General features: G+C 46.5%; 2 protein-coding genes across 4 annotated transcripts; both read left to right on the forward strand.

The window, feature by feature from the left end:
• Nucleotides 1-1,205: 1,205 nt before the first annotated feature.
• On the forward strand, nucleotides 1,206-9,116 carry LOC6592394 (triple functional domain protein). 2 transcript variants are annotated; one of them, XM_002017543.2, is made up of 8 exons: nucleotides 1,206-1,469; nucleotides 4,324-5,574; nucleotides 7,096-7,194; nucleotides 7,261-7,558; nucleotides 7,621-7,707; nucleotides 7,779-7,883; nucleotides 7,944-8,078; nucleotides 8,148-9,116. In XM_002017543.2, exons 2-8 carry the CDS (start codon nucleotides 4,763-4,765, stop codon nucleotides 8,649-8,651), a joined length of 2,040 nt encoding a protein of 679 aa, XP_002017579.2. In that variant the 5' UTR covers nucleotides 1,206-1,469; nucleotides 4,324-4,762; the 3' UTR covers nucleotides 8,652-9,116. The 2 variants fall into 2 exon arrangements, with proteins under 2 accessions (XP_002017579.2, XP_026841616.1); XM_026985815.1 differs by lacking the exons at nucleotides 1,206-1,469; nucleotides 4,324-5,574 and adding an exon at nucleotides 6,722-6,883.
• A 1,444-nt stretch (nucleotides 9,117-10,560) lies between these two features.
• On the forward strand, nucleotides 10,561-16,045 carry LOC6592393 (kalirin). Of its 2 annotated transcripts, XM_002017542.2 has the most exons (7): nucleotides 10,561-10,949; nucleotides 11,407-11,541; nucleotides 11,647-11,980; nucleotides 14,951-15,037; nucleotides 15,100-15,204; nucleotides 15,263-15,394; nucleotides 15,459-16,045. In XM_002017542.2, the coding sequence occupies exons 1-7, from the start codon at nucleotides 10,684-10,686 to the stop codon at nucleotides 15,924-15,926; spliced, it is 1,527 nt and encodes a 508-aa protein (XP_002017578.1). In that variant the 5' UTR covers nucleotides 10,561-10,683; the 3' UTR covers nucleotides 15,927-16,045. The 2 variants fall into 2 exon arrangements, with proteins under 2 accessions (XP_002017578.1, XP_026842220.1); XM_026986419.1 differs by lacking the exon at nucleotides 11,407-11,541.
• The last annotated feature ends 500 nt before the right edge of the window (nucleotides 16,046-16,545 follow it).

Raw genomic sequence — 16,545 nt, forward strand, 5'->3', positions numbered from 1 at the left:
TGGGACTCCCCCCAACCAAGGCAGTGTCGGGGCGGACTGACTTTTATTTGGGAACTTTTCGTTGAAGTACGTTCGAAAATGTGCAAAGATAAGCAGAAAATAGTAGTCTCTGAAAACTGAACCAAAAGACCAACAAAGAACCCCCCAGAAAGCGTAGACAGGGCTCAAATCGAGCTGAACTCCATGACAAATGGCCAATTGGTGCGACTTTAGTGCGACTGAGACTGTATACTGCGCCGTGTGTTGGCGTTTTCGATTGGGGAACCTGAGAGCAGCGTGAAAACCCGGCCCGATAAGATACGACAATCATTTCCGATAAGGCAGAAATTTCAAACACGTTGAAAGAGGTGCGAGCGCACAGTCGAGTGAGAAATTAAGAAGAAAGTTGGCGAGACTTAACGGCCAAGCATATGTTCTATTTGATCGTGAATTATTTTATTGGTATGCCTCGTATTTTACAGCGCAGTGAAAACGTTTCCGGGTCGATTCTATAAAGTTATAAACTATTTCGTTATCAGGAGATAGCTCTTCCTGTCTGATTCCATTTCGATCTTGTAAAAGTATCTGCGTGAAACTATCATTACGCTTCAGTCAGTGGGAGTTGTTAGGGTTTGATTCATACTTTTCCTGTGAAATAATTGCAACAACGGGCTATAGGAGATGTCTCCACAGGCGCAAATCCCTTCTTTCCAATCCCCTGCGGCCCGCGGGGACTTTGGAGAGCTGCTTGGCATAGACTAATTTGGAATTTGTGCCGCCTCCACAGCACTGACATTGCACAAATGCAGCAACAACAGAAAAGCGTGCTGCAGTCGGGCCAGGCAGTGGAACAAACTCACATTTTATCACAATAGTTTGCTGTGGAAAATGCGACACAGAATGAACGGAAAGACCGCTAGGCCCCACGAGAGGGAGCGAGAGAGCACAGAGTCTGGGCTGCAATCGCAATCTAAATAATAATAAAAAGCGAGCCATACAAATTATTATAACTAACTCGCAAAAGCAAACAGTTAAAACAGAGAGAGATACAGACAGAAAGAGAGAGAGTGGGGGAGCGAGACCGTGCCAACTGGCAGAGAGAGCAGCCGACGCCGATCAAAAGAGAGTCAGTGCCGCCGCTCGCACACGCTGCTCTGCTGCACTGCGAATGTCGGCGACGCGGCCACTCCACAGTGCGAAATCAAATGCACAGGTGAGCGAACGTTCCCCTGTCTGTCGTTTGTCTTTTTTGCGTTTACCGTTCATCGTTTATCGCTGCGTCAGAGATCGTCGCCGTCTCTGTCTCTGTCTGTCAACCGCGTCAAGAACTGTTACCAGTCGAGCGTGTCAGAGCAGCGCCATTGTAAATATTGCGTATACGCCGCGTCTGCTTCGCCGAACCCGTGACCTTAAACTAACACAAAGTATCCGATAGCTCCCCATACATACAAGCCATAAACCGACCATAACCGCTTGGAGCCCCTCATCATGTAAGTGTCAAAAACGATTGAATGCGAATACGAAAATGCGGATCTGAGACTCGAACAACGCTATCGAAATACGGGAGCCATACACGCGCTTACAAAAACTGTCTCATTAACACGTGCCCACAAATTATGAAATGTGCAAAATATGAAAATCAAACTGGTATACAAATTATAGTGGAAGAGCTCTCCATTTTTCGATATTACCCATTTGTTTCGCATATTTCTACAAAACTTGTACGAGTACATACATACGAGTATATAATTTGAAATACGTTTATTTGTGTTTTTCTCTGTATGTATATTCTCCCGTGCCATTCCGTATCAGTAGCGAGTTTTTCCCACTTTTAGCTATTATCGTGTTTGCTTTTTGTTCATTATTTGTATCATTGTTATCGGCTGACTAAACAGCAGTGATCGCACAAAAAAACACCTGGAGAACATTTGCTCTCGTCGTTTGGTTGGCAGAGAGAAATGTACGAGTAATGGTGGGCGAAAGCCCATCATTAAATTGCAGCTCCATTCAAGGTTTCTTTACTCGTACTCTACATTTCCATATCTTTTCAATTGATAAGAATCATTTAGATATCCCACCATTTACGATTATCAAGAAGAGCACCGGATATTCCTGGAAATAGTTCTAAAACTTACGAGTATTCAGAGATTGGGCAAAACGAGATAGAGGTAGAGGTACGCAGACGTATAGAGAAAAGGCTACTCGACCACCTTGCACTCAAAGCAATCCAATAAACCTTTGTTCAATAAATCATTATATAGTCAATTAACTGTAGAAATGTTCTTCAAATCGGGTACATTGATAAGTGCTAAGCCTCAAGCTACCTACCAGTTTATTCCAGTTGCCCAAATAATCAGCAATCCTATACACCTTTCCAATCAGTTGCGGCCGCTGGGTAGTCAGACTCAGAACACAATGGAACTTGCATGCGACGACACTAAATGCCCAATTAGGCGGCTATAACCAGTTAAGAGATCTATAAATAAGTGTTGAAAAATCCCCTCGACTGCATAAAGAAAAAAGTGAACCGATTATGAATGGGAAATAACTCTTTAACCGACTTTGACCTAGTCCTATCAAACTACGTATCCAGTTCTATAAAGTAGAGACCTTTAGAGTGAGTAAGTGAAGATAAGAATAGTCTCGGCCATTGGGCAACAGGTGGAAGATGTATTACCTGAGGGGAACACTCTCTCTGCCACTACTCTGGCACCTGGAAGCGGTTCAATTAAGCGAGAGATCGCCATGGTATAACCTCTAGATAACTATTTTCCCTCCGATTAGATTGTTGGCAAGGAGCGATAGGACACTGATGCGCCGACTGTCACTATCTGTTTATCAAAATGGGTCATAAATGATATACATATATGTATGTATGAGTGTGGGCCTCAATCACGGCTGAATGTTATATTTAATGCTGGACACGATTACAATAAATTGCAATAATTTTGTTTGTCCCAAAAGGGTGGAAGCCGAAAGGTCCGGCTAGTAGCGGAAGAGAACTCAAGTTCAAGAGTGTGATTGGGTGGCGTCAATACCTCATTTTAATTTATCATCATCAGAGAATAATCTTTTAGGCAGTTCGGTGACGAGTCCGTGTTGGTCACTCTGGGTCAAGCCAGGGCGAAGGTCGACGAGGCTACGCACTTGGGGTAATTGGTTGATTGTCAGGTTCTCGTTCTTGGCGAAGGCGAGGGTAATTTTGTTACAGGAGCCAGGCCTGCCTAGAGCTTTGAGTAAGGCGAAAATGTTTTCTATCTTTTTGTCCTCCATTATGACATACAGAAAATTATTTACTCGATACCAAAATTTTTGTTCAAAAATATCGAGAAAAACTATGGTAAAACTAGTCTGTCTATTCACTGCGAGTTGTACGAATGGAATGGGAATAGGTGGGTAGAACTGACAATTCCCAGGCAACATTGATGGGGAGAAAAGGGCCAATGTGGAGCCCATTCAAATCCGAGTCGATTCCGGAATTGAAAGATGGCATTTTAGTGACTTTCTTTTGTGGAAGGGAAGGGAACGCCGTACTTCCTCCTATACGCTCGTATCAGCCCGTTCGCTCTTCATTTGCTTTTTGTCGTGCCTCAATTGCGGTTTCAGTCGCTTTGTACTTGTTTTTGCCATTCCATAGCAATAAAGCAACAAAGTCAGCGTCACACATAATTAACTACCAGCCAACAGAATGTGTGACTACGAGACTACGACTATGCATATAGCGGTCTACCTGTCTTTCTCTTTCCCACTGTCGCTCTGCCGATCTGTCTGTCCGTCTCTGCCACGAACCTCCGACAACTTGACGTCATTTGTCATCTAAATATAGATATAAGTAAATCGCTTGTATCTTATAGTTAAACTTTGAGCAAACCTATACATATGCACATGCTTAAAGGCGATTATCGTTTGGATTCAGCGGGACAGCTCTTTTTTGTACAGTTTTTTGTATAATCATAGGGTGTATACGCTTCCTGAATGCCTTGTGGGAAAGAAATGATAATCATAGGTCTGAAATGATTTGCTTTGAGGCTGGTACCAAAAGTTCCCCTTCCTTCAGAATGACGAATGACATTTTTTACGTTTGAATGCACAGGATAATTTACACGTTGTGCAACACTAATCGATAAGTCAGCGAAGTGTCGATCGTCTGCTTAACGCCTCGTTAATCCCTTCCCTTCTCATTCTTGATGCGCTCACGTACAGCCCTCGAGTGACTGTTCAGTTTCCCCCCAAGTACATGTACATGTCTAATTGCGAGTTCTTCTCTAGACTCAAATTTGTTATTTATTTAAAATAATTGAGCGATAAATGGCTTTAATTACGACTTTCATTTCCCTTTTGCAGCGCAATAAAGCAACGAAATAAGAATCAAAAGCAAAGGCAAAGGCAAAGGCAAAATCGCGAAACAGACACACAGGAGAGATACGAATACGTATTTCAGCACGAAAAAAAAACAAGAAAAAAGACAAAATAAGATAAAAAATATATACAACTATATGTACACTGTCGTTGCGGTGGAAACGATGACAAAAAACAAAAGTAAATAGCCCGTAATAAATGCTGAATTCCGCTGGAGAGTAGCGGGCGAATTCAAATTTACTCACCAAAAAAAACCCCCCCAAGGCTATTAAATTGTGATAATTCCAGCTAAGAGAGTAACGGACAAGTAAAGAGAGTACGTACGGACATAAAGAAATAAAGCAATTACGATAAGTCTTATCAGAGACCCACTGCCGCGCCCGCGCCCTCTCCCGCACCAACCAGGCAACGAAAGAAACCAAAAATGGCCGACCCCGATCTCAGTCCGCTGCCGTTCCGTCGCGAGCGCAATCTCAGCAACCGAAACTTCAACAAGCGCAACTCTCGTCGCCGCATCAGCCAGCAGGCGGCGGAGCAGGAGCGCCACCCCAGTACCAACATGGACGCCGACGGTGCCAGACAACGCGACAGTGCCGTGAGCAGCAGCTCCAGCTCATTCCAGCTCTCCTACTCGGTCAACTCCGATACGGAGAGTGCGTTCCAGCGTCGCTCACTGCTCAAATTGCGCGAGCCCGAGGTAGAGGTGGAGGGCGAGAGCGCGCCCCAGACACCCATGACACCCACAACGCCAGATCCCGCGTGGCTCGATGTCCGGCAAAAGGTGCAGCGCTTCGAGACGCTGAAGACGACCATTGGATACCTGCGCCAGGAGAGACATAGCCTGAAGTTGCTCGAGAATCGCCGCCGTCCGTCATTCGAGGACCATGCGGGGGAGCATAGGACGCCCCCGGCCACACCACCGCGACGCATCCGCCTTCCTGGTCTGGCCGGCAGTCGGAGCAGCTCCATACCCAGCACTCCCGGCACCACGAATAGCAGCATTAGCGAGGTGCGTTCCGAGGACGAAGTGGACCAGATATCGGACTTTGAAACGGATCCACATGCAACCAGGGAGTACGTACTCGCCGAGAGCGCCTCCGAGGTCTTGCCCAGCCATGCCGTAGATCCCGAAGATGAGTCGAGTAGCCAGCAGGTGCAGCGTTCGATCAGCGTCGATCAACCAGCGGCGAGCCACACATTGCCGCTGCAAATGCGCAATGATCAGGACTTTCCAAGGTGAGTGATAAACAGAACATGAGGGGGACAGAGATAGTTGCACCAGAGAGAGTTTTCTATGTTTCCTTGGCCCTGCCAGACACCGAGGGCCATCTGGGCAGGGCAGCCTTCCACAGTGTTGATTAAGTAGATTTCGCGGTCGTTGAGCTTCCTTTTTGGTGTCAGAATCCAATTATGCGAGTTTAGCCATATAACCGCAGGCATTCAATGCATTCGTGCATCGCCGACGAGGCTTAATTGGCAAAGTGTTAATTAAGTTTTGGAGCACTTTTCGCTAACCGGTTTGCCGCTAGCTGGAAATGCCCGCAAAAGGGGTGCTGCCAACTGGCCTAGCAGCTTGCTGTGGCCGAGAAGTCATTCCAGAGGGTATTTACTTTTGGGAAATGTGTCAAAATTTGTAAAATGTATCTTTGGGAATCGGTTGGCCCAAAGCAGCTGCACCTAGAACATGAATGGTCCAAAGAAGGAGGAGGCGCCACAGGAGCCGGCACGAAGCGAACCCGACCCCACCGAGGGGCAGCATGTGACGGAGGATGGAAAAGAGACTTCGATAATGGTAGAGGAGGTGCAGAAAGTAGAGCAGGATCAACAGACGTTGAGGAGGAACGTGTCCATGGCAACGGGGACCAGGGACGATCCATTCCCATCGAGAAGAAAGCACAAAACGAAAGAAGAGGAGCTGAAGGAGAAGGCGGATGAGTCAGTACCCTTGGCGAAAACCACCTATCCCAACGCCGACGCCGACGAGGACGCGGACGAGGATGCGGACGACGAGGACGAGGACGAGAACGCGAATGAGGTGCTTCTAAAGGAAGATGTGTACGAGCGGAGAAGGAGCGAGAAGGAGCTGACAAGCAGTCAGAGAAATTCGCTTGTGAGAACTTCTCAGAAGAGCAATGTGACTATGGCCGATTCTACGTCCACAGAGGATATGGAACCCACGCCGAAGAGACTGACAAGTGATTCGTTTTATCAATGGCAAAGGGCGTCCTCAATCTCGATGCCGGTGATGGAGAGCTGTGCGGAGGGGGTCAGTACTTACCATCGAAACAGTCGTCTTGAGCCTATTTGCCAGCTTTCGAAAGTTTTTCATGTGTTCTAGCTGACGGGCTTCATAGTGACTGCCCTGGCCATGTTCATGCTCATCATGCTCTCCTGGTTCCTCATCATGCAGCTGGACTTCATGCTGTACTGCGTTACGGCCATTTGGCAGGCACTCGAAAGCGCTCTGGAAATCTTTGACTCTAAAAAGACGATCCTGCGGCATATTTATAAGTCCGACTAGATCCCAGTCTGAGTCATGCCTCATGTAAATATGTTCGCGTACTATCATTCGCTTCTTCAGTTGCATAAGGGTGGGTGGCCACGGGGCGCTTATCAGTAGTCCCTCTGCCGGTGACTCACATAGAAGCTTTGGGGGGTTTATCTGCGTAGCTACCACACTCTGCCGTTGTTGTTTTTGGCTGATAAACATATGTACATGGTAGATAACGAGCACTCAAGACACACAATTCTCCACAGAAACTATCGCTCCACGCCGAGACGAAAGACTGAAATCATTGGGACAACAAATCAGCATCTCGTTGGCAAATTTCACTCGCTCTATCAGCCCAAGGACGAGTGAGTATTGATCGCGAGCCTCTCCCGCGATCTGTTCTTTATACAGCTTTCATTCATGTCTTTCAGGGAGGAGGAAGTGGAAATCGAGCTGCGGGATAAGAGCGACAAGTGCGTGCATCCCATTCTGGAGGAGCTGGTCAAGACGGAGGAGGCTTATGTGAACAATCTGTACACGGGCATCGAGAACTATGGCAACATCTTTCAGCGCAAAGATCTGCCGCAGGGTCTCCGTGGCAAGAAGTACGATCTCTTCGGCAATATCGAACAGATTGCGGAGTTCCATCGCGATGAGTTCTTGCCGATGCTGCAGCGCAACAAACGTGATCTGAAGCGGTTGTTCGACGAATTCCTGCAGCTACTGGATGTAGGTTTTGGCCACAGATCTCTCAATCACCGAACTCTAACGTTTTCCTGTATTTTGTTTAGCAAAACTGCTTCTATGGGTACGTCATCTTCACCATGAACAAGCAGAATTCATTGAAACTCTGTGATCTCTACAAAAACTATTTCACCGTAAGTTGACCATTACTTTCGTGAGTTCGTCTTACCTAATTACCGTATCCCCCCGTTCTTTGCTTCTGCAGAACATACGCCTGGAACGCGACGATAAGCTGGGCATCAATAGCTTCCTGGTGCAGCCCATCCAGCGTATGGCCCGCTATCCCCTCCTCTTGACGCAGTTCATCAATGTGAGTGGAATTCGTCGCGTCACTCCGTGAACTAGATATATCGTTGAATCCCTCTTTTAGACCTTCTTCAAGAACCGCGACATTGTGATGAAGCCGCTCATTGAGTCCTGCTGTCGCCTGGAGAAGCGACTGCGCACCCTGCTGACCACCACAAACGAGTCGGAGATCATTAACGACATTGTGGGCTGCCACGAGGTGAGGGTCGTGCTCTCCCGTTCCGCTGGCCCCATCAAATCATATCTAATTGCCGCTCTTTGATTGCAGTTCAATGTCTTCTACCAGGGCAAGTTTCGCAAGGTGAACGAGTTCCAGATCTTCGATTGCAAACAGAAGCGCAGCTACCGGGCCAAGGTCTTCATATTCGACAAGTGCATCATCTACACGGAGATCAAGGGCAAGCAGCTGCTCTTCCACGGCCGCTATCCCTGCGAGCACATTGGCATCTCGGCCAAGACCAAGTCGTTCACGCTCTATTACGAGCGCCGCAAGCAGCAGGAGTGCGAATTCACCGCGGATCCGGCCCAGATCTCGCACTGGCTGGACCTCATACGGGACATGATCAACAACTACGCCAACGAGGAGCGCCAGAAGCTGCATGAGCTATACGGCCGCGAGAACGATCACCTGCATCGGAAGCCGCCCAGTTTCTCGCTCTACCGCGACTCCAACCGCTTCAGCACCGACAGCGGCATCGGCAACATATGGATAATGCCCAAGCCGGACGAGGAGACGGCCAGCAATCGCAGCACTTGGTATGCCAACTCGTAGACAACGCCCCAAAGCCACTGCGGGATATGGCACTTAGCAAACCGATCGGAGCAATATCGGGTTATGGGAGACCGGCAGTTATAGATCGGTGCTCGGTAGAGAGCACCTTCCAGTCCGGACCTGCCGCGGGCAGGGGCCCACTGGGCAATCAGCCAAGCCAAGTTATCATTGAATGTTCTTTCAAATTCGTGTTCGTTTTTGTTGCAAGCCAAATGGAAAACACAAATGGAAAACCGAAACAAAAAACATTTCAAGTTGAAAGCTAAATCACCAAATATTTTGTTCTAAGTTTAGTAGTTTAATTAAATTCGTAATACTATTGATGTCGCAAGGCGACTGTCAGTTTGTTGTCGTTGTTCTCTGGTGCCTAAATAATTAAGATTTGATTATTTTATGTGAATATCGACTATGAATTATGTTTTAGTCAAGCTATAGTGGAAAATTGTATCAATAAAGTGGAACTGAAAGAACAAAATTGTGATATTGTAGATGTCGCTAATCGCTAACTAGAAACAACTTCAAAGACACTCTTCCGACCGATTATCTGTCTGACTCTTGATCAGGTACATTGCTCTTAATTGGGGGAAAATAATTTACACAATATTTTACAAAAATATCAGCAGCTTCCTTCCACTTTCGCAGAGCAGAATCACACGCCTCAGAGTCGTCGAAACAAACGAATCCATCATGGAAGGTCGGTTGGTCGCACGCCATTGGCTTTGTCATGAGAGTCAGACGTGGGACAGCTGTTGGCACTACCCCTCCACCCCTCCACCCCTCCACCGTCCAACTGGCACATCGCTCTTAACAAGATTGTTAATGATACGCCACGCCACACGGCCAACAACTTGTTTCTGGCTGGCACTTGCACCGCCTTGTGACATCACTACGAAAATGTATATAAATAAACAAATGGCGTATATAAATAAAATAAGAATTATAAACAATTATTAGTATTGTTTGCCCCGGGGCGATCTTCATCATTGGGCATGGGGATTGCTGCTCATCAAAATCTCCCTGAAATGTTCGCCGTTTATTTATAAAATTCCTCGCTTTTTTTTTGCTGTTGCCTCATCACGGAATTCTTTTGATTTTAATTGGATGGGTAGAGTAGGGGAGTGTGTCTGTCTCGCGTATTGTCTAAAAAATCAATTGTGGCTAATAAACAATAAAAACAATATAACGTGAACAAGTTGATTTGTGAAATTCGCAAATGCAAAACGACATCAGTGACGGCAATATAATAGTCGTTTCCGAATGATCTTTGTGAGATCATCGCCACAAAACTCTCACGGGATCACGATGATGATGATATGATGGGAAACGGTCAGTGCCAGAGAGGAATGCGAAGTATAGAAGGGAAAAGCTCCTAAACCTTTGAGATAGGTCCGAAAACTATTCGAGCTTTGATTTATGGACCCACTTGGAATGTCACCAAAACCCAACCAGTTCGCTCTCTCACTCTCTGCATATCACATCGCAGACCAGCCAACAAAGTTCAAGGGGGAATCAAACTTTATGATTATATGGTATGACATGGTACGGTATGGCTGGTGGCAGTAATTACAGTTATTACGGGGCCATTAACCAAAGCTCCCTAATTGGTATGCAAATATCGAATGGCAGTGGATCAAATCGCATTATTGGGGCGGTCATAAATCCATGATGAAAGCAAAAGTGTTGCAGACCCTGATTTATTTCCATCCATTGTTGGCCGCCGAAGCACTTTTCACAGTTTCGAATGGCTTTCGATGTTTACAAACAAATTCGCGTGCAAAAGAGAACCACAAAGAAAGAGAACGATCAGTCGATGGAGAGTGAGCTTTCGGCCGAAGCTTTTGCCAGCCAGCTTGACGAGCGCTTAGCTCGCCACATTTGATTTTCTCGTGTGATTCGGAACGGACTGGACACGGCGACTACAGAATCGGAATCGGAATCGGACTAGTGTTTTTCGCGTTTTCTTATCGAAATGCATCGAACTCGATTCCTTCGAAGCGAAAGCCCATAAAGAACAGTGCCTAAAATCCTCAGTATGGAGTTGTTCAACTGGTTCGATGTGATATCCGTTGCCCTGACATTCCTCGCGATTGTGATAGTGCAAGTGTTGAATGTCTATTTGCACATACTGGACGATAATACGAGTGGCAAGACAATCGATGTGGTTGACACAGCCGTGGCGAAGGAATGTCGGACTGAAGAGGCGCCCAGTTCACCCGTTAGTTCGATATTGACGACTCCACCCAAACCCAACAAAAATGGCAAGCTGGAGAAGCAAACAAGTCTGCTGGATAGTGATAGGTAGGTCAAAGCTTATGGTCTCTTTCGGTACCACACCTCTTCATCAGACAGTTGTTCGTTCGTTTCGACTGTCCCTACATCTGATGTATATGTTTGACCTTTGGCATGTGTCCCACTACGACTTTGTGCTTACGTGATAAGATAACGTATGCGTTATTGGGATTTATGACTTTCGGGTTTTGTTTTAAAGCATTTCATGGTAATCATTGTTCATTGTTGATCCAGACATGACTTGCATGATAAACGTTCATTTGAATCGGATACTCCACATAGCAATCAATAAAGAATTCTATAATTAACGAGGGATGTTGTTTTAAGATTGAACTTTATATCTTTATGGAGGATATGGGTGTGTGGAAGAAGGTTCCCCTAGCTTATCTACGATTCATTATCAGTCCCCATTTGAGTGTTCCCCCATTCACGGCTTCCTGTTCTTGTGCTTCCATTTCTGTTGCAGTGGCATCTCATTGAGCTCCATCTACACCTCAGCAACGACAGCGACCACGGCAGCCGCCAACTCATCTCCAACATACCGAACACACAATGGTTTCCTCTCACACACGCTCAGTTTCGAGACTCTGGGCGATGAGTAGTAAGTACAACCACAACCCCCACCCCGGATCCAACCCACTCCCACTGCCACTCCCACTTCCGCTCACAGTCGCCTATAAATAATTCGCCCATCCACTCCGAGCAGCCACGAGGACGAGGACACACTGTCGCTGGAGAATCTGTTTCCCTGCGATCAAACCGAAATCTACGCCTCGCGGAAGATCAGCTTCATCATCGACGAGCTCATCCAGACGGAGGTCAACTATGTGAACAATCTGAAGAAGGGTCTGGCCAACTATGGACACCTGGCGACCGTCGAGGACCTGCCCGAAGGCCTCCGCGGCGAGCAGCGCCAGCAGCTACTCCTGGGCAACGTCTCCGAGATCTTGGAGCTACACGAGAGGGAGATTCTACCGCTGATGTTGCGCAATCAGCGCGATCTGAAGGGTCTCTTTGATGAGTTTGCCGGGCACTTTGAGGTGAGTAGGAACTAAGAAGAGGCACGGCCACGGGCACGGCACTCCCCTGCGTGGGTTGGGCTGGGTCCATTAACCATTAGACTCGTGTCGCTTGCCAAGTAGCCGTTGGACAGGTTCCGACACCCCGATTCGGGCAATCGATCAAAAATTCTTTTGTTTTCCGTAGGCTCTCGAAAGCTAAAAACTCAATTTCAAATATTTATTCAAGACAAAATGTATTAATGTTTATTTTGTTGGTGCTCTTTGGTGGCGACACCTGCGATTGCCATGCCGCTGAGTGACGGTTTCTCGGTTCTACATATGAGTGCCATATACCAAGTTATTTTTTGCACATTGTATTTTTAGAGAGAAACTCGTGAATTAATGCATATTAAGCAGCGTTCAGCGGCCGTTTAGTTGTGGGTTATGCAAATTGCGGTTGCATAAACTCTCTGACAATTTCAATTAACGAAATATTTGAGTTATTTTATTCGTTAATAGGGCTTTTGATTGACACCTCCGGCGTCAAGAATAGTGTGTCACGAAGTTGTCGGAGGGCCCAGCTCATTCGTATGCCGTGGTCGTGGTTAAAAGTGAATTAATGAAAAAAACACAAAAGAAACACTTAAGTATAATTATTTACTGAATGACGAATGGGTGGGCTTAGTGAAGTCCCCTGATAAGATTGAAGTAATCGCAGGAACATGGTAATGATAAAGCCAAATAGAACCCAAGAACATTGTCGTTAACGAAAATCAGTTGGAAATTGTTTAAAAACACAAAACTTTTTTCCCGTCGCTCGGTTCGCCGGCAGCTGACGTCATCGGTTCGCAGTCAAAGTGATCGAAAGAGAGGCAACTACACAGCTTTTTAGCGTCTGTCTGGGGCTTGGGCGGAACACATACATACATACATATGCACGTGGCGAAGCTTTAGATACTCTTGCAGAATCGTTGTCCCTTCTATAAGTTATATAGCTCAGTTATCTATAGCTTGTTGACACTGATAGAGAATATATATAGTATATATATCGTTACTTATGGGGCTTTATGCGAGAGTATGAAAATGTCGAGATATAGCTCAAGAAATCGCAATTGAACCTGAGCTACACTTCTGTAGATCTCGTTAGGCGTATTTCTGTGGTTTTTTTTGGAAAGATTTCTACATGTTCTATGGCCTGGCGGCCATGTGGCGGCGAGGCCGAGTTAAGTGTTGACAACTCAAGCGATCAATTTAAATTGAAATTGTCTGCTGGAATACATGGCAATTCGGACGCAATTCTCTTATGTCATCTGCAAGTTCCGAGAAGCCCCAAAAAAAAAAGAGCTGAGAAAAAGCAACTGAAAATCTGCTCCCAAAGCAGGTAACATTCTTTGAGCCACGACAAGCTCCCCGAGGATTTGGCTTAATGCCGAACAGACATGCTAAGCCCCTGGGAGCTGATTTATGCTAAGGAAGAGCCCCCTTTGCACTCCACTCTGTGTTCTTCGTGCCTCTCTTGCCAAACGTTTCTGAGTCACAGGACAAGAGGCAACGAAATCGTTGCTAAATATATAATAAAAATGTACCAAAATTTTGTTTATACTCGGTATAATATTGTGCATACATATTTTCTAAATGTTGCCCCTTCCTCTCGCTCTCCGCTCTCCGCTTCCCGCTTCCTGCTTGTCTTGGCAGCATATTGGATAAACAAAAGAAGACGCGAAAGAGCTTGTTGATAAATATAAAATTTCATTTGTGAAAACCAGAAATTCCCCCTCGAGCAAATTAATGAGGCTTTTCACATATGTATAATTGCCGGATCGATTAGTTCTGACCCGATTTGATTGTGTGGCTGAAGAGGCCTTGTCCGGCCAGACCTGTTGACTCGATATTTGGACACGAGTCCCACTGATGCCAGAGGATGCCGGAGATCTCTCCGTAAATAGCTTGGCCTTCATTTATTAATCGGCTTTAAATGGTCAGAACAGAGCACCAAGTGACAAGCGTGTCGATCTGAGCGATTTCTCTCACCCTCAAATCGAACAAAATCGAATCGAATCCACCACCAACTCAAAATCAATTAAATGTTTTACAACATTCTGATTGCTCTCGAACCGATTTGAGGGGTCTGGCCTGACTCTGATGCAATCGATTTTGAGATCAACATTTGCTGATGTGTGCCACACGAGAGCACATTGTGGGTCTTCTGCCATCTGCTCATCAAATCGCTTAGCATTTGTGTCAGCTTTATTAGCGTTAGTACAATCTATTTATAGTGCAGATATTGTATATTCACGAGACAAATGACTGTGCTCGAGGGGAATGCATCCACCCAACGAAGGGGAGATTGTTCATGCAAAGAAAATTTAGTCAAATGCAAAAATAAATTGTCACCTTGCGCCGCCAGACAATTTGTCCGACTAAGCCAGCCGCATTAGACATTCAAAACAGAGCCCCACTCCTGAGGGACGGAGGGGTGATTACCACCACATCATCTGAGCTCTGGAATCACAGCTCTGATTCGGACTGGTAGGGAGGGCGAGGCTAATGAAATTAAAATGGAAAGGAAATCGTTGGCCAACCAATTTTCTTTGCAGTTTGCAGTTTGCTTGCTGGCTTCGGTTTGGGCCACAGCATTTGCATGGCATTGGTCCGAGATACCGACAGGAATGCCAAATTTTGGCTCTAGCTTTGCCACGGGTTTCCCCAGCCCCCCCCTCCTCTTCTAGGGGTCTCGGGTTACGTGACTTAAATGCTCAAAAAATTATGATTTAGCCAGCAGGCAGGGAAGTACATACATACATACATACATATGTGTAGGGCATATACATATACATATCTATAGAGAAACCCGAGCCTCAAGCGAAATGGCAGCGCATGGCCGGCCAAAGCTCAGTAAACACATTCTTAAAAACGATCTGGTGGGGCTGGTACGGCCAAGGTGGGGATTACCTTAGTTTAAGTTGGCTTCGCTTTTGTAAACCATTCTGTTCTGATGAATTCTTCCAGAAAAACAACTTCTACTGCTACGTGAGCTTCACCATGGGCAAGAAGTCTTCCATGCAGCTGCGTCAGGATCATCGCGAATGGCTGCAGGTAAGCCTTCGGTACAGATTAAATCCACTGATTACTATTTCTAGTATCTGATTGCTCTCTAGGCCTATCAAACCACGATAAAAGACAAGCTGGGCATCGATAGCTTCCTTGTGCAGCCCATACAAAGACTGACCAGATATCCATTGCTGTTGCAGCAATTCATATCGGTAAGAGACTGGAATTCTTTATCCAGATCATATAATAATGGATCTTCTTCTGTGGCAGGAATTCTACAAGAGTGGAATCAGCTGCAAGCCCGTGCTGACCGCCGTTTGCAAATTGGAGACGCGTATGCGACGTGCTCTGGATGTGGTCAATCAGGCCGAGGAGATACCCAACATAGATGAGCTGAATGAGGTAACTAATGGATTCCATGGATTCAATTGGTCTTCATCTCTAACGTTTATCTATCGTTTCATACCTGGATCTCCTGCAACTGGGAAACTTCCGACGTGCCACAGAGTTCGATGCCCAGCACTTTCCCACGCGCAAGAAATACCGCGCCAAGATCTTCCTCTTCGACCGGTGCCTGGTGTGCACCGAGGTGCGCAAGAAGCGACTCGCCTACCGCCAGCACTACCACTGGGAGCACGTGGAGCTGCAGCGACCGCTGGAGCTGACCGCGTCCAATGCCAACAAGATCATCAATCTGCTGGTCAAGCAGCAGGACAAGGACAAGCCGGGCAGCGGTGCCAGTGGCAGTGGCAAGCGGGAGGAGTACTCCTTTGTGGCCGCCGAGGCGTCTGTGGTGAAGCAGTGGCTGCACGCCACCCACAAGATCATCGAAATTGCCCGCAACGAGCACGCGCAACGGAACACCTTCAGCCTGCCCATGGATCTGGTGCTGGGAGTCGGTCTGGCCATCTGGCTGATATGGCAGTACTTGTAGAGATCATCCTGAATCCTGAATCCTGAATCCTCAATCCTGAATCCTATTCCCCATCCACTCACAACTCTAGACCATAGATAAACGTGTATAGGAATAAAACTAAGTTATTTCGTAGCCAATAGACTCCTTCTTTTGTGGTGCCGTGTGTCTTGCGTTGTTTGTCCGAGCATAAAATAAGTGTTTGCTGCAGTTCCTTGACAAATATTCATGATAAATTGCCTTTGCAGTGGCCACTCCCAGGCCCCATCAGAACCCCAGTCCCTTGTCGTGTCGTCGTCCTTGCAGCAGAATGTAAATAGCTTTTCATCTTTTTCGCCACAAAACCACACACAAGGAAGTCCATGCGGTACAAAGTGTGTGTGTGTGTGTGTGTGTGGCAGCCACCGAAAAATGGTTGACAAATCTATTTATTTGGAATTTATGACGGCCCCATCCATGCAAGCTCGTACATGTCAAGTCATGGCTGGGGGGAATCTAATGAACCATAGTCCAGGATCCGACTATGAGCTGCTCAAGATGGTGCAAAGTGTGTGCTGAAAAAGCAACATCATATTGCTGGAAAATTGAGTAAGCTGGCTCGTTCCACTCCCAGCACATGCATTCCGGATTGTTCCTATAC

The sequence above is a fragment of the Drosophila persimilis genome, unplaced genomic scaffold (genome assembly GCF_003286085.1).
Source record: "Drosophila persimilis strain 14011-0111.01,24,50 unplaced genomic scaffold, DperRS2 tig00000002-arrow-pilon, whole genome shotgun sequence".
Taxonomy (NCBI): Eukaryota; Metazoa; Arthropoda; class Insecta; order Diptera; family Drosophilidae; genus Drosophila; species Drosophila persimilis.